Here is a 25,640-nt window from a genome sequence, read left to right as displayed (position 1 = left end):
TACATATTTAGCTATCAATCCTACCGTGGAAAGTTTCTTGGAAAGCATTATGTACGATTATGGCCTTTAAAGGGAGCATCACACGAATCAATGGACTAGCATGCAACGCCAAATGGCACAATCGTAATACGTATCTGACGAAAAAAATACTGCAGCGGGAATTGAACCTAAACTTCTTTGATCGATACTGCTAGTTACTTTGCAACACTATACGCACGGCAGTAAAGTACAGATTTTTATTTTTAATATATCAGCTTATCTAAGTGTTAATATAATTTTAAACGTAAAAGAAATGAAATGGTATTTTTTATATGAGCGGATAATCTAGACTCCATAACTTCATACATTGTTCAATAGTTAAGTAGAGTATTTCAAACGCATTTCATACATCATAAACAACATATTTGCGAGTAATACCAGTAGGGGCCTTCCTTAGCCGAGTGGTTAGAGTAAACGACTAAAAAGCAAAGCCATGCTGAAGGTGTCTGGGTTCGATTCCCGGTCAGTCCAGGATCTTTTCGTAATGGAAATTTCTTTGACTTCCTTGGGCATAGAGTTTCATCGTACTCTCAGGTAATAACTATGGAAGTGCTCATTGAACACTAAGCTGAGAAGCAGGCTCTGTCCCAGTGAGGATGTAATGCCAAGAAGAAGAAGAAGAAGACCAGCATGGGCTGCATACATCAATAGTATGCAATTTAAGGGACTCTGTGGTTCGGAAGCAAATAGTAAGTAAAGGTTTTCAACTTCAGTTGTCAAATTTCATAAATATTATGGCAGATATATTGAATACATTGAAGAACACCAAAATGGATTATCGCGTCAACATGGTCAATTATCAAAGCAAGGGGAAATTCAAAAATTACGTCCATTGTTTTTAAGTCAATCTAAATCCTCCCCATGTTCACTATTACGCTTTTTCCCACATGCACTGTCGCACTTTCATACACCTCCACTCCCCTAAATGATTGACGTAATTTTTGAACGTTCCCCTAAACTTTTACTTTGTCTTAAAATTTGCTATAGGAGATTTAAAACATTAAATGTGATTCCCAAACTATTTCAAATATGGATGTATTAAAAATTAAAGTTTTTCAACCAAAGCTATGAGTTTCTGTTACATAGTTTTCGAACGGTACATCATCATTATGATTCGGATTTCAACGAATTCATACTCATTCATGTTTTAATGCAATATTATGCACTATTGTGGACCTTAGAACCAGATTCAGCCACTTAATTCGATCAAAATACTGAAAATGAAAATTGGTAGTCCACAACGAACATCGACCGGGTAAGTGCCGGCACCAGCACAATTGTGCTGGTCCCACTTTGTCCCTCCATAAATCTTTGCTGTTTGAATGAATTTTCATTTGGTCTTCACCATTTCAAAGAATGACTCTTTCACTCTCGATTCGTATCTGTGCATACCTAGAAAAAACGAATGGTTGAAAAGTTGCGACAGATAAAACTTTTTCAATTCTTACGGTGTTTGTTTACTTTTTGTTTACCCTGAGCTGGTGTTTTCTAAACGGCTCCATCCCATTACCCCGAACGCCATTACCCCGAACGCCACTACCCCGAACGCCACTACCCCGAATGGGTCACTACCCCGAAAGCCATTACCCCGAATGGGTCATTAACCCGAACGCCACTACCCCGAATGAGCCATTACCCCGAATAGTATGAGATACTTGTTTTGCGTGCAAAAATGCGTCTCTAACGAAGGCTGGTAATTAATGGCACGTAAAATTCGTCGGTATAATGTTCATCATATAGGGGGAGATCCCCCAGTACCGGACACCTAAACCGCTAAATTCATTATTCAAAAACTATTAGTTTTATGCGGACTTGGTGCGCATTTATGATAAATTTTATCATTTTTGTAGCGTACAAAAATAAATCTGAAAATATAAATATGAATTTAGACATTGTTTTTTCATGATGTATTTTAGTACCAAATTGACCAATCTAAAAAAGTGGCACCCAATACCGGACACGATCTGGAAGTGCTTCGAATTCTGTAATTTTGAACATCATTGAATGTTTTTACTCTAGGGATAGTTTTTTATTGCCAATTCAATGCATTTGCAACATTTATAAGAGTAATTTTAGAGTTACCATATATGATGAAAAACAACACATTTTAAGTGTTGTACTGAATTTTCATTCTTTTTATTTTTATTGCATCTTTGATACCATGATCGATGAAATCCATGAAAAATGAATGTATTCTGAGAAACTGGTGCGAAGATTATAAAAATATCATGTAACAAATCAAGCTGTCCGTAACTGGGGGACAGGAGGTGCTAGACCAAAATTGTAGTTTGACCATATTTAGTTTAAATATAGTGCATAATACATTCATGCTTTCAAATTATGATAATATTCCATCATGCTTGTGTGATCCAAATTATTTTGCCATATTCAAAATAATTAGTAATTCGGCTCAAATTTACGGCGATACATCAAATTTTCAACAATTTTCAAACATCTCTACTTTTTCAAAAAAGTATGCAAATTTCAAGGATGTGGTATTCTACGCAAACATTACTCTCCATAATAGCTTCCTTTTCTTCTAATACACTATCTTGATCGGATCATGATTTCTCAATGTTTCGACTTTGTCCGGTATTGGGTGCTGTCCGGTACTGGGGGATCTCCCCCTATATTCCCATCTTCTATATGCCAGCTATTCTTTCGAAATATCTTGATGGCAACTATATTCTTCTCATTCTTTCTGAGACAGTGCCTGTTTATCAGCTCAGTGGGCACCTCCGCAATTCAAGGGTTCATTCACCCACCCCCTCGTACTTTTTTTTTGTATGAAAATTCTACATATTGTGAATGGGCTGTAACATTTTGAGGACAACCACCCACAAACTTTTTGCTCCCTTCAGCGTTACAAAATTTGTGAATGGGCTTTAATAAAATAAGCCTTATATTGACTGAAATGAATTCGAACCCTCAATATGGTGTTGCTTAACAGATGCGTAATCACCGGTATTTGGACTTGTTGGTGGTGTTCATATTTCAATTTTGTTTTTGAACAAATATTTTTCTTTCTTATGAATATAGGTTGTGTCATAGCATCACGTTGTTACAGTGATCATTAACGTCATAGCTGCAAACATTTCATCAGAAATTTGCCCTTCTTTTTTAAATAGGCTGTACTTTCACGTTTTTGTTGGATAAGCTAGTCACTAATATTTCAATATAGAACAGCTTTTTATAAAGGAATATATCTTGAAGGCATTCACTAAAGCACTGTTTCTCAACCTTGGTAGCGGCGAAAAAATGACTCCCTGTGAGGTGTTCGTTTCAGCGTGCTTTTTACATGGTTGGGGAAACGTGGCACTAAAGTGATTCCTGCTATAATTCTAATCGAAAATTTTCCCTTTCTTTTATCTTCTTGTATTAAAACAGACAGGTCTCTTATGGATTTACTCACCACTTTTCTGCCATCATCATTTCTTCATTATCATGAATCAAAAAAATATTTTTTTTGTGGTTATCTCACAGAAATTCAAATTAATTATCCCACAAAAAAACAAAAGTTCTTACTGTAGCGTCAATCAGAGGCCGCCGATTTTTCTAACATATACAAGTATACAAGTGTACAAGTGCGATAGCGGAACGGTCGTCTATTAGGTTGGTTTTTAGTCGGGTTCCATAGAACAACTTTTGCAGCGACTATTTCAGGGTGAACTTCCATTACCATCGTTTAAGAAAAAAAAAAAAAACTTTAAGAAGATCTTAATCTTAATGCCCGACACCTATAAAAATGAGTAAAGGAAGTGGCTACCGACGTCCAATAAGAGACTTTACTACATCCTAATTTTGTACATATTATAGCTATCCTTCTCATAATAAATTCACCCTTCTTTTCGAAATAGGCTGTTCTTCAGAGCATTGCAATGTGGCTGTGTGAATCTTCCCAAAATTAGAGGACAAAACTTAGTGCGTAAAAATATTTGCTGAACAACTAGTTGCTTTTTTATCTTCTAATATTTGAAAAATACATTTTTGAGCCAAACTCGTGAAATACTCAAAAGGAATCGTACAATTATCTCCCCACTCTCTAACTAGAATATTTTTTAAATTGTTATCCATTCGGGGTAATGGCGTTCGGGGTAGTGACCCATTCGGGGTAGTGGCGTTCGGGGTAATGACCTATTCGGGGTAGTGGCTTTCGGGGTAATGGCGTTCGGGGTAGTGGCATTCGGGGTAGTGGCGTTCGGGGTAGTGTCATAGAATCGTTTTCTAAACACGATGTAAACAAAAGCTGTTGTGCTTGATTACAAGTATCAATGATGATTCAATAATCGAAATCAAAAAAGTTTAGTAAAACAATGATTTATTGGCTGAAATAATCATTTAATGTCAAGGGTGCCGAACAGCACAATTGTGCTGGTTCGTCCCGAAAGGGATATTGAAGAATTTTTGAGGGAGTTGCCGTACAGTGAAGATCTGATCCGTTGTCGATCGGCCATCAACGATAACTACTGTTGAACCCGTGTACATACTAGATGTGAGAGATCACGGAAAATGATCTTCGCAGGCTACATTTAGAATAGTGATTGCTCGGAAGTTCTAACACTCCGAATTATCGCCTTTCTTGTAGAGTGTTCATATTACTCCTTCCTTCCATTCCTCCGATAGCTGTTCTTCCAGATTGTGTTCTGGGCCCAAATTTATGAGTTCAGCTCCAATGCTATCCTTACCAGCTGCGTCATTGTTCTTGAGCTGATGATTGGCATCCTTAACGTCTCTCAGACTGGGGGCTGGTTTGTCTCCATCGTCCACAAATGTGAAGCAGACATTTCATCCATTGTTTTGACCCACATTGGTTGCGCTCTCAGCACCATTCAGGTGTTTATCGAAGTGCTGCTTCCTACTTTCGTTCACCTCACGTTTGTCCGTCAAAATGCTTCCATTCTAATTTTTTGATTCTGAAGTCACCCTCAGAGAGCTGAGAAAAAAACTGTTTGTTTGTTTGTTCTGTAGTGTTATGGTCGTTTTATTGAAAATCACTCTTTTTAAAAAATGTACGCACGTTTATAAATCTACAAAAATATTTGAACGTTTTTCTTTAGATGTTCCAATTGGTTTTCTTATAACAACTTGTTAAGGATAATACATAAAACAGTGATTTTATTGCAGCAGTGATGTCAATTTATAAGGTTTTTCATTGTATTTTGCGAAGAATTTTGGAAATAACGATATTGTTCTCTTTTTCGCTTTGAAAATGAAACGTGAAGGCTTATGCAACACTATAAAAGAACATGTTGTTTAGCGTTGGGCAAATTTGACCAAAACATCGATGTTACTGAATCGATTCAAATTCGATATGTCGAATCGATTCACCGATTTAATCGAATCAATTGAATCGATGTTTTTGAATCGATTCGATTTTTAAGGTCATATGAAAATGTACAAAAACAAGCTCTTAAAATAAAACGAAATTCAATTATTAAATTCCATCAATATAAAAACGTTTGAAATTGAAAATTATATTTTGAACGCTTCAAAGCCAGTTCATAACTAGGTTCGTGTTTCATCATCTCATCAAACATTCTAATCAATTTCATCCTTCTGAATCGAAAAAAAAAATGAATGAAGAAAATCGATTCACTCGAATTTCGAGTGTCCTAACATCGATTCAAAAAATCGATTAATCGAAACGAAAAAATCGATGTTTGCAACATCGATTCAAAATCGCCCATCACTAATGTTGTTCCTCATATAAAAGCTGTGTTAGTACTTTCGGCAGGATGTACTTTAATGTAATCTAATTTGATTTTTATAAGTCTTCTTACTGGCGACGCCCTTCAAGGAAAAGCCCTGTTTGAAAATAAAAAAAAAATGGATTGCCAAGTTTTTCAGACAATCTCTAATAATAATTTATGATGATAACCTTCAAAAAATTCATCGTTCTAAACATTTCTAAACATATGTTGATGACTCTTCCAGCCCAGGGTACATGTAAAAAGTTACAGATTGGCCTAAAATATTCAAAATAATATGCATTTTGCATGAATTTGCATGACATCATCCTTTCTATTATCATATTTTGAAATAAATCTTTTCGCACATATTGCACCTCTTATGCACCGAAAAATCTAACCCAAAATATAACCATATTCACTCATCTCAAGCTTTTCACGCACATCTACACTAAACACTTTGGCACACGCTTATCCACTCACGCTTTTTATATTCGCTTCCCTATTTTATTGCCACTCCTGCTACAATTCTACCATACTAAAACATCGTTCCTATTCATATTTCGTTCCAACAGAAACGTCGCGAACGCGGTCGCATCAGTGTCCGAGGGGTGCGTTTAGTGGAGCCAGCGATACTGCACGGCGAGGGTGGTGACACGGCAGCGCCAGAGGTAAGCCAATTTCGATGCATTTCTTTTACTGAAACTATGATTCTGATCGTATTTCAGGGCTACCCTTTTCAAGTGGGATACTGCGAAAGTGACGGCATATATCCGGGCACCACGCTACCCCAGTACACGTTGTACCTGGTGGCCGACAGTGAGAAAGATCGCGCCGACTGGATTGTGTCCATTCGAAAAGGTGGGTCATTTATAGGAATGTACAGTGTTGTAATTTGTCGATTTCGAGCCATTTTCGAATAGCGTCCAAACCATTGGTTCAAGCGATATAGTTTGTTCTGAGAAGTTTCTCTTTAGGTTGGGTGACAAAACGTCGAAAGACAAAATGACGAATGCCAAAACGTCGAAGGTACATAACGTCGAAGGGATAAAACGCCGAATGCCAAAACGTCGAAAAGACAAAACGTCGAAAAAACAAAACGTCGGAATCCAAAAACTGGCAAATTTTGCGTTACGCAATATTTAAACTGGACCAACATATTAAAATGATACAAATCACCCTTGGCATGTAAACCAAAATAAGCTCTGGCTGTTTATGAAATTTGACTAGAAAATACAAAATAGTTTCTCGGTCTGGTCGTGTCTGGTGATAAATTATTGTTTCGGGCTCCGGTCGAGTTCAAGTTTGAAAAAAATAGATAAGTCGGATACGGGTGGGTGTAAATACAATAAAACCTCTATGAGTCGATGTTCCATTTCTGTAACCTCTGGAGTACCCCAAGGTTCTCATTTAGGCCCACTTCTTTTTATTTTGTATGTAAACGACATTTCCTTTATACTTAGAAAAATGAAATTTCTTCTATATGCAGACGACATGAAGCTCTTCATGGAAGTAAGTAATTCTAGCGAAGCAGAAGAATTCCACAATGACATTAACTTATTCTCCACTTGTTGCAAAAAAGTCTACTCCAACTCAATATCAAAAAAATGTCATTCAATAGCATTTAGTAGAAAATATGTAACACCTCCAATTGAAGTATTATTAGGAAATCAAGTAGTGCAGAAGTGTCAAATTGTAAGGGATTTAGGCGTAATCCCAGACTCTAAACTCACTTTTGTAGAACATTATAATTCCATAATAAACAAAGCAAACAGCATGCTTGGCTTAATTAAGAGGTTCAGTAACAATTTTCAAGACCCATATACCATTAAACTATTGTATATTACATATGCAAGACCAATTCTGGAATACTGTCACCTAGTATGGGACCCGTACAATGTCGTACACGAAGAACGCACAGAATCAGTACAGAAGTAATTCCTTTTATACGCCCTTCGGAAATTGCATTGGACTGTACTGCCACTTCCGTCGTATGAAGCACGCTGCATGCTCATAAACTTGGAAACATTTAAGCACGCCGGCAATTCTCAATGAATCTCTTTATAAGCAACATTATTTCGAACCGTGTAGGTAGACTCTGCTGCACTTCTCTCTCAATTAAACTTCTACACACCCTCTCGCATTTAAGAACAAGAAAATTATTTTCAGAAAAATCATGCCGAACGCATTATGCTCAAAACGGACCAATAAATCGTATGATGCGTCAGTATAATGTACATTGAGAAATCATTGGCAATACTATGTCCAAAGAGCAGCTTAAAACACGACTAAAGAACAATAGAAGTAATCCATAGCATATAAAAAAGTATTGTAATTATTGTATGTAGTTTACCTATGCTGGACGAAATAAATAAATAATTGTATGGCATTTTATGCAATCGAATTACAGTAATACCTCGATATAACGTAACTCGATTTTTATTTTCGTTACGTTATATCGAAGCAAACTATTTTTTATTCCAAATTTTGTTCAACATGTATTGTTTGATCAGAAAATGGATCTAAAATTGATATTATTGACTTAGTGGGTATTTTCAGTCTTTCTTACGTATTTTTAGGGGCCCAGATAGCCGTAGCGGTAAACGCGCAGCTATTCAGCAAGACAAAGCTGAGGGTCGTGGGTTCGAATCCCACCGGTCGAGGATCTTTTCGGGTTGGAAATTTTCTCGACTTCCCAGGGCATAGAGTATCTTCGTACCTGCCACACGATATACGCATGCAAAAATAGTCATTGGCATAGTAAGCTCTCAGTTAATAACTGTGGAAGTGCTCATAAGAACACTAATCTGAGAAGCAGGCTTTGTCCCAGTGGGGACGTAACGCCAGAAAAGAAGAAGAACGTATTTTTTCGATATTTTTCCGTGTTTTTTATCTTATTTTTTATTTTCATTTTTTTTTTATTTTTACATCTCGATTGCAGTGATCCTCAACGAAATGTTTTTCGAAAAAATCCTTGGATGAATTATTATGTAGCTCTTAATGAAATTCAAAAAATGATATCTTTTGGAATTCTTTAATAAGCATAATGTTGAGCAGTCCATTAACATTTCTAGCAGGCAATTATGAAACTTCAAAAATTTTATTATGAAGAACTCGTAGTAAAATTCTTCAAACAAATCCTTTTGAAATTTCTTGACTGAATTTCAGAATAAATTTCCCAAGAATTCTTTTCAAAATGTATAAAAGATTTCATAAAGAAATCACTAGAGAACTCCATCGGCAATATTACAGGAGAATTTTCTGGGTGATCTGGGGATATTGGTAAAAAAGTGTCTAGACGAATACTTAAGAATTACTTGGAGAATCCACTGAAACAAATCATGAAGAACTCTCTTAAGAAATTTCTGATGGAATCAATCCTTGGAGAAACTTAAGCGGTACATAGAATAGTTCTTGCATGAATATTTGGAGAGAAATCTGCAGAAACTCATAATGAAATTGCTGAAGATATTCCAAAAAGATTGGTTCTTAGATTTTTGGACGAATACCTGTACGATTTTTTGGAGTAACTTCTAGAGCATTCGAAGAATTGTTCTTCAGATAGGCCGCTGGAAGTATAAATAATTTATAAATCGCTAGACCTTGAAAAAAAAATGAATTATCTTTTGCGAAATATTTTGAAGAATTCATTTTTCTGATGGTACTCCTCAAGGAAGCCTTAAGACGGAAATCCGTTAAATCAATACTTATCAAATGTTCCTAAAAACTCTTGGAGAAATCCCTGAAATCGCTTTGGAAAAATAAAACATATGGTGGAATCATTTCTTAAGAAAAGTGAGATCCCTGCCGGAATTATTTAAAAAATATGTTTTAAGTTTTATACATGAATATCAGGAGGCTTTAAGATGAATCCATTGAGAATTTTTTGGAGGAATCTCTGCAGGCATCCTCGAAATGATTCTAGTTGAAATCCGTGACGAAATTCGAGGAGAAACATCAAATTATTTGAAGAATCATTTAAAGAATATCTGCAGGAGTTCCTGAAGCAATAGATAAATATTTTCTTAAGCATTTTTAGATAAAATATTATCAAATATACGTGAAATGGATCGACGATGGCAGCGTGGCCCGACGACACTCAAGTCTAATTCGAGTTTGATCTAGTCTTTTTAAATGCCAAGTCTAAATTAATAATTATCAAAGTTTTCATAGAAAATTGAGGTGAACAACTGGCTTGGTTCCAATGGGAGCGTAAATGCAACAGAAATAAAAACGAATGATGTATATAAATGTAGAGCATCGACAAAATGTTGATTTTAACATTGAGCTTATTTCCCACTCGATATCGATTCATGACTTTTTTTCTTGGTTTTTAATTATTATGATAATTTGCCCAACATCGATTCATGACTGTATTCTGAATCAGTGATATTAAACGCTTACTTTGCTCTGATTTTGTATTGGTTGGTGTTTGAATCTTGAAGAATGTTTATTGCAGTTTATAGTTCATGTTTTTAATAAAAATTGGAAAAATAAATAGAAGCCAAGAAAAAAGTTACGTTATATAGAGTTACGTTATAAAGAGGTTACATTATATCGAGGTATGACTGTACTCAGTTTCGACTGTACTGGAATTGTACAGAAAATCTAATAGATCTAACAATATCTAAGAATTTGCAAAGAAGGTCTCATTAAACTGCTCACCGAATTAATTTTGTTCCATATCTCGATATTCCTTTCAATTTCGAATAATTTAGTGTTGATTGTATGTTGAAAAAAACCTCAGCGCAGAATAAGGAACATACATAGATGAAAAATGGTTTCTTGTTATGCGCACTTGGGAAGAATAAGAATATGAAGAGAAATAAGTTACAATTTACCAATTATGGAATGCTCGATAAATAAACTAGTGCCTACGGACTAAAAATCAGAAATATATATTTTTTTATTTTGCTTAAAAAGACTTAGCCTATGGGGCACTCCCTTGGCATTTTTGCTAACAGACATTCATTTCTGACGTTTTCCCATATTTTTGAAGATATTTTATTGTTAATTAAAATAATAAACGTAAGTTTGTTAACCCTCTAATACCCAAATCAAAATGATTTTATTTCTAGCTTAAACCTTGGGCCATAATACTCATATAAGGAATGTTTTTATGGCTTTTGAAACTTTATTGTATTTTTGTATTTTTTTTTTTTATTTTTATTCACAAATTTCATATCGCTGAAGGGGATGGGTGGGCTAATTCAAATTTCGATAAATGTTCATACAAAATGCGTTACAAGTGGTTGGGTGGGTGTCAAAAATGGTCATTTTCGGCGTAATGAAACCCAACCTACAAATGCCTGGGGTTCATTTAATGTGTAATGCAAAGAATCGTACCTTCTATTTTTTTTCCACAATCGACCTAGACCTGAAGAATGAACCGTCGCGCGATATTAATTGGAGTTCAATTTCAATTGTCCCTAATTACAGGTTCCCTCGGGGACATCCGGTGGTCCCAAAAGTAGTCACTGTAGTCAAATATCCATTTTGAGTCTACAGTTGCCCTATTTACGACAAGACATGCATAATGAGCCGTCGCGTGGTATGTTTTGGTGTCAAAATAGAAGTGTCCCCTATGCAAGGTTCCTCTGGGGCACTTGGCGGCGCCATGAGTGGCCAAATCTGTCCAAGACGAATTTTCAACCTATAATAGGGTATTTTATTATAAGCTATGGAGAAAACAATATTGCGCGACATATTTTGAGTGAATAAATTATTTGACCCCAATTCGGATCCACTACCGGCACTGATTCCGAGGAAATGGCCATATCTTGGTTGTTTCTGGGCCGATCTTAATACTTGGCGCACCAATCGCTTCAGAATTTGATCTTCTATCTCCATATGAAGTAAAATTATGAGTTTTTAACCGAGATCTTTGCTAAAAACACGTCATAATTTTACTGCATAAGACATGCTTCTGGAAATCCGGATTATCACCGGTATCCGGTGGTCATAGTTCATCTCCGTGGGTGCACCTCATTAGTTGAGTTTATTGTAGAAATTAACCTTGTTTCATGTTTTGCAAAATATGTATATGCAGCAAGCCTCATATTTTGTTTAGTTCCTAGAATTATTGGATACTATAAGCGTTAACTTTTCCTTTAGATACTGATAGATTACTTTTTGGATTGATGCTGCATGATTTCCATCATGCGAAATCATTGAATAGTTCGTCATCAAAGGTATCGTCATATTGATTCAGTCATGTTTTGTGCATATAAAAGGATTACTTTTTATTTTATTCATTATGTTGATGACTTCATTATGTTTTAAGAGAGGTATAACAGGGTATAACCAATGAAAATGATGTGATGATCCCTAAAACTATTGTAATTAAGCGTTTTGTTTACCAAGACGAATCTGTAATATAACCACTTCCAATTTTCCAAACTCCCATTGACTTCTCGTGGAAGTGCAGAGGATTCCAACGGCTTCCTCAAAGATAGTATCACGTAAATACTTATTCCATAACCCCAATTGACATGTATTCGGACGCAACAGGACGTGGTATTGCTTAGTACAAGGAATGAGAATTCTATTACTTACACACTGAGAGTGCTGCGACTAATCCTAAGTAACATCCGTTGGTTCCTTGTGCCTGTATAGTTGCTCTTGTAATAACGGAGAAGCAACATTAGACGGTCCATCACGCTATTAAATCACATTGATTAACATATTGATAAGAATTTGTTGCAATTAGTAGTGGTGAAAACATTGAACGTGGTAATTGAATACTCAAAATTTACTTTATTATAGGTCCAAAACTTCAAAGTACTTTAGTAGTATTGTCTCTAGATAAAGTATTCTCAAACTAGCTGCGAAGATGCTTGAATAATCATCTTTTGAATGCCGAGTGTCAGTCATATGGACATTTTTATTTGTAAATTCTGTGCTCTAATATAAAAAAGCCATAAAAAAGCTCTAATTTAGACTTCATAGAAATAATGATAAATATACTAATCGCTGTAACTTCTTCTGATTTCAAATTTACAGGCAAGATGCTTGGATATCACATGTTTTGAATGCTTAATGCAAAGCTGATGGTTACTTGACTTGGTTACAAGTTGATAATGATGCACCGTTGAGGAATATTTTTAAACATGTGAATATCCCATGCAAAATAGCTTGAAATCTTCAAATCGCTATAACTTTCGATTCCCTCGTTAGAATATTTTCAAATTTAAGGAGAAGATGCTTGAATACCACATCTTTCGAATGGTAGGTGCCGAATTCATGGACATTTTTTTTCTGTTAATAACGGTTTCTGGCACACCGTGGGCCATATCTTGGTTGTATCTGGGCCGATCTTAATACTTGACGCACCAATTGCTTCAGAATTTGATCTTCTATCTTAAATAATTGAAATCGATCAATTTTTGTCAAAGTTACAGCATTCCGAAGTTGGCCCAATTTTTGCCTGTCCCAATTATTTTGACAACACCCTGTATCACAGAAAAAGAGATTGATCGTATTAAAATAAATTCATACCTGTTTTTCCGTTAGTTACACAGAGTTATGTCAAAGAAAAAAAAAAAAAACCGTAACCTAAAACTAAATTTGTTATGATTGCCATAAATCAGTAACGAGAAGAGATAAAGAAAAATTAAAAAGGATAGGGATGATCAAAAATAAAAAAATATAAACATCAAAAACCAAAATTCAAAAATTTACGAATTGAAATGAATAATTACTCAAAACGGGTTTAAAACTATTGTTGATAATGAAAAATGATATTTATATTTATATTAAAAAAATCTTCGCGTACTTTTTGATTACTATTGCAGAAATATTAGAAAATTTTGATTTTGATGGATTTTTGTGAAAGTGGTCACGGTATCGATAGATGCGCTTGAGTATAGGTACTGAAAAACTTCCCCGAACAATGTTTTTAGTTCAAACCAACGCTGGACGTTATCTAAAAAGCGCACGAAATAAACAAATTAAAACACTTTATATTGACGTACCTGATTGAAACAAAAAGTAACCAAAATCGTTTCTTTTCAGTCTGCGAGGAGTACAGCCCGAAATCGTTCCGGTATCATCCGAGCCTGTGGCAGGGTCGCAAGTGGTCCTGCTGTAAAAGTCTGAACCGGCGGGCGCTTGGCTGTCAGGTGGCGACGCTATGGCCCGAGTACAACAATAATCCAAGTAAGTCCACCCACAATGCCCCGGGTAGAGTCGAAAGTTGAAAGTCGCCCCGAAGATACGTATGTATTTGCTTATCGGCGGCGTTTAATCGTTTTTTGTTTGCTGTCGAAGATGAATGACGGCGGTGGCGTTTGCTATGGTTATTAGTTTGGCGCACATGTCTTCCAAACAAGGAAACCGATGAAAGGCAACAACAGCAAATCTTCGAACGATAATCGAAAATTGAGACATGGGGGTGAATACATACTAGGGTGTCTCGAAATTACTCTGTTCGAAAGCTTGGGGGCTCAACCTTCGTATTGTGGGCAAGATGACAAAGTAAAAGTTCTTAAAAATTCAATTATAACTGTTTTTCATCCCTAACCCTCCATTTGACGGTATCTCAAAATTTAGCAGAACTTCAAATATATTTTAAATACTAATCACATAAATCGGACTTGTTTTCTAAAATTTCAACGGACCAACCTCTCAACATAATTTATCAGAATTCCCCTATGAAAAAAGTTTGTTTGTAACATCTTTGGCTATCATATGGAGGCTATGCCCACAAGTTTTCTGGCAAAGTGCAATTTTGGGACACCCTAGTATGCATACAGACATAGTCTGCACAAATTGCCCACCTGGTGGCTCCGGTGGCTCAATTGGAGAGAACCGGTTGCGGTTGTCCTAATAGTCATAATAGCGTTTAACTATTTTCGGAAATTGGGCATTAATGAACATGTTCGTTTTTGTGAGTGCAGCTCATTGCGAGACTAGTCAGTTTCTTGGTCGTATCTTGCGCTCATGTCCGGTTTACTTTATTCGGTCAAAGCCAAACAAGATGTTGGTCCTAGGCATTTATTGTTTTAGCGATGTTTTTTTTTGTCTGAACGGAGGAATAAATGGCATTAATGTCGTGGTTTTTTTGCGAGAAACCCATATGGAACTATAATACCGCTAGGCCCGGGTTTCCCAATCGCTAGATCAGTAATTACTGATAAAATGATTGCGATATCATTCTGTCAATTGCAAATCTTATTTTTCCTCACCGGTTTTGCGTGATTTTTCTTTTTCAGTGGGAATTTGAGAATTCAACGGCCATCGCCTATTTTTGGCTCAATCTTTAGCAGATATTGCCTTATTTTGTTAATTTCTACTGATAGATATGTATCTCACAAGGTTTTGGGGAGCTCCTGACAAAGTTTTTACCGAAATCTATCAATGGTGATTAGTTCGCTCTTGGAAACATGTTTAGTTATCTCCTATCAAGGTTATCAGTGTATTTAGTAGACTCAAGATACCTTTACAGGATTCCTGCATTATCTGTGGTGAATTTGAGACGTGATACCTGGGTGTGTCAGTCAAGGACATCTGTTGATTCATTTTTGGTAGGTTTCCAGAAGTTTCATTCTTAGTGGGCCGTGAGATGTTCGTAAGGGGTTTGCAGATTCAAAAATGGTTGAGAACCACTACGCTAGACAGACGACGTGTTGTGATGCGAAAGATAGATGGCATGGGGAGGACCGAACGGTAATCGGAGTTTATGTATTTGAAAGGCGCGCAAATTCGCCCGGGAAGCTTCTAATTACATGGTTGATGGATAGTTTTTGCGCTGGATTTATGGGGATGATGAAGTGTCGGAACTCTGCGGGAAACGTATTGATGTGTGGTGCTGTTGATACGTAACGTAAGCGAAGGAGATGTAATATGAACAGTTTTTTTTCCTTTCATTGGTCGTCGATAGTAGGGGAGCTTGATTGCGTTGCGGTTCGGAAATGATTGGTTTTCGGTATCAATTGGAAGGGTTGTAATCCGTGGTAGACAACGTAATAGAAGCTGAAGTTATTTCTCTGAGGAAATGATAATGATAGTGATAATCATGATGTAAAATAAATGATGTTAATTTTTTTCAACATATTATACACAATTGTTTTTAATTATGAATCGTGGTTTACGGCTAACCAGCCGAGTGGAAGTTTAACAACTACCGAAAAGCTAAACATTACATATAATTTGCAATTGGATTAGATGGACAAATTGATGTGAAGATTTGCGAAAAAGTTACACGTCTTCTCAGTGAGAATCGAACTCACGACTCCCCGATCTCTAGTTGGGGCGCGTTACCACTACGCCATGAGAGGACTCATGAACGCAGAAGTTAACCTGAATTCGATGTCAGCTCAATAATCACGTGGTCCTTTTTTGCAAAGTGCACCAGTATTCGCCACGATTTTAATTTCGGTTCCTGAATTCGCCTCCTACGTTGATTTCTTATGGAGGGTGGCGAATCAGGAACACCATGGCAAAAATAGGTGCAAAGCTTGGGCAGTATCTATGAAATAATATTCGTTGGACATAAGGGTGTGTATAGAAACAATTCGGTAGAAAATATCTAAAGAAATCTGCTATGTCACTTCTGGATGTGTCATGTTAGTTGACAAATACTTGGTGGAAAGTTCCTTAAGAAATTGTTGGAGTAGTTTTTAATCAATAATCCTGTTTTTAAAATGAAGGATTAAGAAGTTTTTGGAAAGAGTCCCAAGTAGCTAAGGAAATTCCTGAATGAACTCTTTGAAGAATTTGCACTGAATTTACGGAGAAATTCTGAAATTACAATTATGTAAAATAATTATTCATAGAGGAACAAATGCTGGCAGAATTTATCCTAGAGAATTCTTGTATGTTCTCTTATTCTCCCTCATGACATTACGTCCCCACTGTAACAGCTTGATTCTCAGCTTTGCTTCACCCCATACTGAGAGTTTTTTTTTGTCAACCAATGTTATCATTTCGTAGCAGGTACTAGAGTGTTGGTGCCGGCAGTACCGGTAATACCTACCAATTTTCGAGTAATCGAGAGCATTGAGTTCCGGTATTTTCGGTATTGATAAAAAAAACAAATAATCGTTAGTATCAATGAATTTCTTCACAATAAAATAAACGTAAGTTTGATAAAGTTCGTTGATGGCTCAGGTCGATCAGGTATTACATAAAGGTTCGTTCTTATTATCATCTTTTCAGCAATAAGAATGGCTTATCTTCGTGTATTGCAAGTCTGTCAAGCTCAAAGCGAAATATTTGTTGACAATTCACGATACATGGGCAACATGTCGGTAAGTTTTGTTGCAAAAATACGCACACGTATGGTAGTTAAACATTACTGGTATGAATTTTTGAATACTACTTTATGAAAGAGAATCAGAGTAATCACATGAACATAATTCATCATTTTGAACGATTTTCCGTATTAAATACAATATTGCACAACACTTTTTCGAATCTTTTATAAAACGGTCAACTGTTGATAGTTAAAGGAAAGATTTGAAAAATTTTGGTCCACCACGTCCGACAAAATTTGAATTTCTACAAATATTTTTGAGTATTGTGTGAGTTATAAAGTTAGAACGGTTTAACCATTATTATCTTAAATCATGTTTTGTTAGATTATAGTTCATAAAAATGAAAGATAAGCTTCAGCAAACTTGTGACGAATTTGAAAAAGTTGCAAATTAGTTGTTTAATACTGCATATATTTAATGTAAAAAAAATCCAGTACCGGTTTTTTTTTACCGGTACTGAGAACCGTAGAACCGGTATTCGCTAAAAGGGGTCGGTACTAAGAGCCATAGCAGGTACGATGATACGGCATAACTTTTGATTGATAGCCTCAATAGCTCATGAAGTGGGTCAGTAGCCTAGTTGGTGAAGCGCTCGTCTAGCACACAGTAGTCATGGATTTCAATCCTTCCTGAGCACGTGGATTTTATTCAGAATTTTAACAAGAAATCTTACATTTCTTGTAATAGGGTTTTTTTCTTGTAATAGAAAAAAAAATCAGGAAAACCTTTATATAAACTAAATACTTATCGACCATAAATATTGATGTATTGTTTTTGGTCGTAGTTTTTTTTATTTTTTTTCAGCTAATTTTATTCAGCAACATATAGATGTAAAAATTCCTCAAAAGGGCACTTATAGATTGTTAGCATGAATTTGATTCCAGAAAAAATTTATTGCAAGGAGTTAGATGTGTTACATTTTTTCTGGAATCAAATTTAATTTTTTAGACGATCAATGTTGTTAAATTTATATTGTACTTGCCCTTATCGTTACGTTTAGTTAAAAATCGAGTGTTATTTTGATTTCGCACCCATTGTTTCATGTAGCTGTAAATGTGAATGGTTTTTAAAATGAAACCCAACTGCACTTAAATCTAACATACATTATTCCGCGCTCTTCCTACAATGCAGATCAGTAATGAGTTGAACAGTTTTATCGGAACTGCAGAAAAACATGGCGATGCTATCTTTATTTCGCTGAGTGTATGCTTACAAAGTGGAATTTTAGTAAGTAATTGTGACAATCGTTCTACTTTAAGTCTAATCAGAGATAACGTCTTCTTCTCTCAGGATTCTTTGAACCAGTGAGTGTTTTTTCTCAAATAACTGGTTTTCTTCATTACACCTCCATCTTCAATTCTTATTTCTAATCTTCCCATTCTAATCTCTTATCTCACACCTGCGAAGGCAAAGGCAGATGCGTTTTCCTTAACAAACGTTTTGAAAACTTCTGACAAAAAACGTGTGCCACTACCCTTACCACCCTTATTAAGCGCTGCCCCTTGCCATTTGTATCCGCTGCTGCCGAGAATGAGAATGCAAGTTTGAGTGGAAAATGCATTCCCTGCATTGTTCGCCACCATAGCCCTGCATTCGAACGTAAGTAGTACCTACCCCGATGAATGGTGATACGTGGGTCTTTTTGTTATTATTATTTAATGTGTGCCCGTCATCAGACACGCAAGCCAAGGGTTGTTCTTTCCGATTACCATGCGTCGGAATCGGAAGGAAATTTTCTTCGACGCCCTCGTCGATCGGCGGCCCTCCGGTTAATCGAACCCATCACTCACTGTACAGTGGTGGACGAAAAAAAAAACGTATCAAATTAGATTTCGTGCTCCTTGTAACGATGAAAAACTAATTTTTTCATGTTTTGTCAGATGAACACAATTTTTAAATTTTTGAAAAAAATCGATGCATTAGGATGGTTACGGTTTAGGGCAAAACGACGAAAGGACTTAAAGATCGAAAGACAAAAAACCTTAAGTAAAAATAGTCGGAAATGATTTACTAGGTGCGAAATTTTTCCTTCTTTTGTCCCTTTGACTTTTTGTCTATCAAAGTTTTGTCCTATAGACGATTTGTCTTTCGACCTTTTGTCGCAGATTCGATGACTACTGATTCAAATTCTAGCTGCCTGATTGACATTATGATTGTCTTGGACCAAAATTGTTATTTCTTCTTCTTTTCTTGGCATTGCGTCCTCACTGCCTGCTTCTCAGCTTAATATTCAATGAGCACTTCCACAGTTCTTAACTGAGAGCTTTCTTTGCCAAAGTTGCCATTTTTGCATTCATATATCGTGTGTCAGGTACGATGATACTCTATGGATGCCCAGGAAAGCCAAGGAAAGTTCCATTACGAAAAGATCCTGGACCGGCCGGGAATCGTACCCGGACACCTTCAGCATGGCTTTGCTTGGTAGCCGCGGACTTTAACCACTCGGCTAAGGAAGAAATCATTTCTCTATATGTTTTAATTTTTCGAAAATTTTGCTTTAGTATAGTTTGTAAGAGTAAACATGTCGGTACCTTTAGATTGTCCATTACTGTAAGTACGGATGGCTGGTGCAACAAGTGGTGCATGTTGTTTCAATTCAACAGTGGTGTTTGTGTAGATAGGCCTTACCAATAAAATGTGAGCAAAAAATGCGATCGATTTCAACATCGTGATATGAGGTTTATTGCGTATATACTGTAGGTAAATGAATGTAGGGCTGGTGCAAAGGGAACTCCGACCGGGCGGCTGTCAAAGGTATCGAAGATACCTGTCACGAATGTTATTACTGCTATAAAATGTCGAAAATTATAGGTGAGAAGTTCAAGGCTGTAGGGGTTCGATCGAATTGAGGTGACGATTGAGATATTGATAGTTAGGAGGCGATCAATTTAGTTAGTAGGAGGTGTCTTCGAATTGAGTGATGTTTGCAAGTTTTAGGGCAATGTATTCATGAACTAAAGATCTCAGATATAAAGACAAATTCATACTTTCTAGATTTGTTTGATACAACTCATCTGATTTGCATAATATTTTAGAGAAGCACCCTGATACCTTCCTGAGATTTATGGCGGTTGAAGAAATTGTGCATAGAAAGTCTGCCAAGGCATCGATATATCTTGCGCAATTTGTACACAAACCTCTAAAGTAGACCTATTCAAATGAGTCTAAAGCTATTGTCGACGGAAATGCTAATGGTATTTTGATAAATCTTGCGCATGGAATCATCGAACAAATTTTTGCAATAATCCATTGATTGAACGTGTAAAGCATGTCTTAAGACTTTTTTATCTGATTTGCTGATGTGGTCTCTGAAGGAGTAGCCAAAACAAATTCCTGGGGTAACTGATGGATGAATTCCTGAAAGAATACTTGGAGGATTCTGCATAAGACATATTTCTGGAAAAGTAATCTATATATGGCACCGAGGAAGAATTCCTCAAAGTGTTCCTGGCTGAACCATTGAGCTGGTGCTCTTGCTGGAATTCCTGGATGAGTTTATGGTGTATTTTCTGGATTGAAAAAAAAAAAAATGCAGACATTGCTGAAACCGCTTAAGCAAGAATTTTTGAGAGAGTTATCGGGCGATTCTCTGGAGGAACCTTGTAAGCATTTCCGTTAATATTAGGGGGAGATGGAAATTTTTTTACCATGTTTTGAATTTTGGGAGTAACTTCCATAATCATTGAAGGGTTGTCAATATTTCAAATGATCTTCAATGATATAGTTAGAATGAAATCATTTTCTGATTGGATATGAATAAAATAAGCTCCATTTCAAAAGCATTGCATTTTGCACAAAATATATGAAAACGCCTTTTGAAAGAGTTGTTGGTACATCATAGTGGTCCGCTATTAGAGTAACCCAACTTTCAAATAATCAATGTTTCTATTTATGTTTTTCGTCAAGCTACTTGTGTAGACTACATAAGTATAAAGATATATTTTTTTCTTTAAAACTTATATTAATTAGTGTATGTTTTCTTATCATTATAGAGTTTTCCAAAAACATAAGCAGATAATTTTTGGCTGTGAAAATGTAATATGTTTTAATAAAAACTGAATTTAATTTTAACAAAGTATGATGGTAATGTTGCAGAACACATATAACATAGATATGTGAAAAAATGAAATGTCTTATATGATAATTAAACTTCTTAAGAAGTTGAAAAAAAATCATCAGAAGGATTACTCAGTTCTAATTAGTTTGTTTTCTTTAAAAGTTTGCAATTTTTGAGTGCTTTCAAAAAGCCCAAGCAAGACGATTTTTTTGATGACGATATTAAAGTAAGCTGTGCTGTCGGCGATGAAATATCAATTGGTGAGCTCGTTTCATGTTAATATTTCAAATAAGTGAAGACGGTATGAATGTTGCGTTTATGTATTTATTCAAAAACTATTATTGGCTTGACACTCCTAGTGTCGTCGTAAGATAATTCCTACTTCATTGAGGGACACATATTTTTATTGTTATTTTCGTAATAAATAAAAAAAAACTTTGAATGATTCTACACAAGAAATGTCGACGTTTTCTTCAAAGACAGTTATAAATGGTTCGTCACCTGACTCTTCGAATGGTTCGTCACCTGAGGCGTCGACATATTTTAAATTCAGAAGAAAAGAATAGAAGAAGACTAAATAAATTGATTATGTTTAAAATTAAGGTCGAATTGCATCACTTGCCAAGGTGAATCCAGATTGTCCAATGTCCAGCCTCTGAATTCTTTCCACGAACAACAACTCATTCCTTCAATAATCAATAAGATGCAGAGGTATACTCGGTCTTTAGTAACAATGAATGTCACACTAAAATTCCTTTCGGTTGGCCGAGGCCTTTCCTTAGCCGAGTGGTTAGAGTCCGCGGCTACAAACCAAAGCCATGCTGAAGGTGTCTGGGTTCGATTCTCGGTCGGTCCTGGATCTTTTCGTAATGGAAATTTCCTTGACTTCCCTGGGCATAGAGTATCATCGTACCTGCCACACGATATACGAATGCGAAAATGGCAACTTTGGCATAGAAAGCTCTCAGTTAATAACTGTCGAAATGCTCATAAGAACACTAAGCTGAGAAGCAGGCTTTGTCCCAGTGAGGACGTAATGCCAAGAAGAAGAAGAAGAACATTCCTTTCCTTCCCCGATGACCGTAAGGACGTGGCCGGCTCCGTTATTGATTTCATGGTATTTGGAATTCTGGAAATTATACAATGATGGTGGTAAGCTACTTCAAAACTATGAATGCAATTTAGATTATTCTGGTGAATCACGGAGTAGTAACTACGGTTCAATGCTCATGCTGTTGAATAGCTGAAATTGAAACAACACTATTTGTAGGTAATAATTATACATCTAAGATATTTTAATATTTCAGTTTTAATAAAGTTTCGATGGTTGATGTGCTTTATCACAGTTAAATTTATTAGACCACGAAAAGCGGACATTATAATAAGGTTTTCTCAACTACTGCAGTTCTATCCTATTCAATCTCCATTCAATCGAACTCACCAAGTTTGAAAACAAATAAATCCCACTTAAAACTCCTCTTCGCCCATAACGAATTCCGCAACAAAATGAGCAATCAATCCGTCATTGCTATCCATTGCTGGGCTTCTGTGTTGCCACATATTTCTCCCTCGGCCGTTAACCTCCTTTTTCTTCGGCAGTTCTGTGCACAAAACATTCAAAAGACCGTGGAAAATCGTTCAAGAAGTACAACTTTTTCCAATCCTTAAAACTTTACCTTCTTTCCGCAGCACTATTTATCGCTGAACCTTAAGTTCCCTGGAAAAAAAGGAACACCAACCCGAACAACAGGAACGAAGGCAATCAGTCGGATTCCCCCTCTCTGTATTTGCTTCAGTACCGTGCAAAATTTTACAAATAAATCGCATTAGCCGACAGTGAACGGGCAGGCCAAACGGCACCAACCACAACTAAACGGTGGCACTCTATCGGAATGTGTCTGTAGATATTCGGTACGGCAGTTTTGGTTCCCGGGTCATTCCATATCAAATGTTCACAAAAAAATACAAACGTGTAATCGACCATCGCTGATTTCAACCAAATTTTAGGGAAATGTTTATTAACTTGATATGTGTAAAAGCCAACCATCTCTTGCGATTGCAAAGTTGACAAAAAAACATGATTTGGCTTACATCTCTCAAATTATAATTATTAGGCATAGGAAAAATGACCTTCAGCACTTTTGAAGGGAATCGTCTAGGAAGTTTATTTGTGGGCACAGTATTGTCCAACATACTTTTTAAATTTGAGTAGAAGATTAAAACGTGCGAGCTATTCAAAGGTTATTTTTAGTAATTAGGAGAAAAGATTAAAGATTAAAATTATATGAAACAGGAATAAGGATTTATGTGGACACTTAGGCGGCGTCCATTTATTACATAACGCTCAAATTGGAAATTTTTGACCCCCTCCCCCCCCCTACGTAACGCTTTTTGTTTGAAAATTTTTAAATTTTTGTATGAGCCGTAACGCTCGAACCTACTCCCCCCTCCCCCTAGAGCGTTACGTAATTTGTGGATGCCGCTTTAAAGTGACGAACCATTTAAAGTTTGTTTGTAAATTACATAAACGTAACGTTGTCACGATAAAGATGTGTTATCATAAGCATGAAACGAGCTCACCAGATGGCAATCCATCCTCGACTGAATACGAATATCTCTTCGCACACGAACAACGCAAACTTGACACGATTGATCTTGATTCCATACCTCGTCCCACCGGAGCATGCAACGGAATCAAAATACTGCACACTTCTTTTTGTTTTGAGAAATTGCGTTTTTAGTTAAAAAGTTCGATTTTTTCATCTATACAAATAAAAATGGAATGGTGTTTGTATGTCGAAAACCAAAATTTCATTGAAATCTGTGATAATCGATTACACATGCTTTCAACATTTCGTATGGAATGACTCTCCATCGTCCTGAAAGCACCGTAGCGTGTTTTGCATGACTTGCAAACAACAGCGGCCAAGGATTGCCTTTCAATCGTCCTCTTCCTAACTAAACGACGTACAAACGACGATGACGATGATTGCAGTGTCATAAAACAGGTTGCTTGCAACGAACGAAAAAAGGGCACGACCCTAAGCCAGGAAGCGATCCGGGAAACCAACTCAGGTAGTGCGGTTCGAGGTTTAACTAACTACCTTCTAGCGAAAAGGTTCAAAGGACAGGTGAATAGTTACAGCAAACGGAATACGGGTGTGAGGGTGGATGCCCTACCTCGCGCCGTTCAACTCCGCAAGTCCCATGTTCGACAGTACGCTAAGTCCTAATTCGAGAAGAAAGCCGTAAAGCATGTTTATGTTCGCAACGGAGCTTCTTTACGGCTTGGAAACCGCCCGTAGGTAGTTGCACAGGCTTTTAAAAGTTTACAATCGTTGAAGGAAGCCCTGCCTAGGGTCAGTGTTATGTTTTGGTGTAGACCTGTGCGCCGCCACCCGAGCAGAAGCCTTGATTAACATAAGAGATAAAAGATCTGAAGATAAAATAAAAATTTTATTCTTGGAACTTCTGATCAACAGCAAAATTTAACTTTTGCAGATCCAAAGAATAGCTTGCAGTTGTTTATTAGATCTCATAAAAGCTAAAGCTGGTATTTCATGTGCAAATTTTAGATATCATTTTCAGATCTTTTATCTCAATATGTTCGATGTCCATATCAAAATTTGCTATTACTAAGCTTGAACATTTTGGTAATAATTACGAAAAAATGCAACTAAGTATTTGAGCATTTCTCCAAGAACTTTGTAACGTGTAACTTTTTCGCAAATCTTCACATCAATTTGTCCATCTAATCCAAGTGCAAATTATATGTAATGTTTAGCTTTTCGGTAGTTGTTATATTTTTGAAAGTTTTCCACTAATTGGAACATAGTTTTTCCGGCTTTTCTTTAAGAATTTTCTCAACGGTGGAAAATTTTGTGGAAAACTGTTTCCAGTTAATATATTTTTTATTCCTGAGAAAATTTGCATTCATTTTCATAAAAAAAAACTTTGTTTCTACAATGCTTCTTTCTTGAGTTATGATTTTTCAAAGAAAAGGCTCAAAGTGACACATTTGCACATTTTTTACAAAATTGGCCATAACTCAAAAACGAAAAAAAGGACATTTCAAAAATTTCAGCGATTAAAGCTTATGGAATTATCTTCTCATAAATATTTTTTTGAAAATTTTCCGCGAGTTGGAGCATAGTTTTTCCGGCTTTTCTTTACAAATTTTCTCAACGGTGGAAAATTTTGTGGAAAACTTTTTCCAGTTAATATATTTTTTATTCTTGAGAAAATTTGTTTTCATTTTCATAAAAAAAACTTTGTTTCTACGATGCTTCGTTCTTGAGTTACGATTTTTCAAAGTAAGTAGTGTCAGAGGAAAACAAAAAAATTCCAACTGAGTTTTCCGGGAAAATAAGCGACCCTGAATTTTTCTCAATTTTTTTTATTCATATATTGATGAGCCCTGCCTGTGGAAAAAAAAATTGAAAATCTGAGACCCTTCGGCCCACTTTGTCCGGAAATAAGAAAAATCCCCTTATCCGAAATAAGGTCACACGTGGTTTTAGATTTTATGATTAGGGTGACCATTTCCGAAAAAGAGAGACCAGAAAAATCACGGTTTTGCAAAAAAATATTTAGAAAAGAATT

The 25,640-nt window shown here is 36.2% G+C and overlaps 1 protein-coding gene across 3 annotated transcripts in view; it reads left to right on the top strand.

Annotated features, from left to right (window-relative positions):
• The window catches only part of LOC5563771 (tyrosine-protein kinase Btk29A), a 417,823-nt gene that overhangs the window by 88,458 nt on the left and 303,725 nt on the right, over positions 1-25,640 (top strand). For all 3 annotated transcript variants that reach the window (XM_021846347.1, XM_021846346.1, XM_021846345.1), the window contains exons 3-5: positions 6,302-6,397; positions 6,455-6,587; positions 13,740-13,883. In XM_021846347.1, the coding sequence (XP_021702039.1) occupies positions 6,302-6,397; positions 6,455-6,587; positions 13,740-13,883 (373 nt within the window). The remainder of the gene's footprint in view (positions 1-6,301; positions 6,398-6,454; positions 6,588-13,739; positions 13,884-25,640) is intronic.

Source organism: Aedes aegypti, chromosome 2, assembly GCF_002204515.2.
Source record: "Aedes aegypti strain LVP_AGWG chromosome 2, AaegL5.0 Primary Assembly, whole genome shotgun sequence".
Taxonomy (NCBI): domain Eukaryota; kingdom Metazoa; phylum Arthropoda; class Insecta; order Diptera; family Culicidae; genus Aedes; species Aedes aegypti.
The sequence above is the reverse complement of the archived record's forward strand: the minus strand, read 5'-3'. Positions and strand labels throughout refer to the sequence as shown.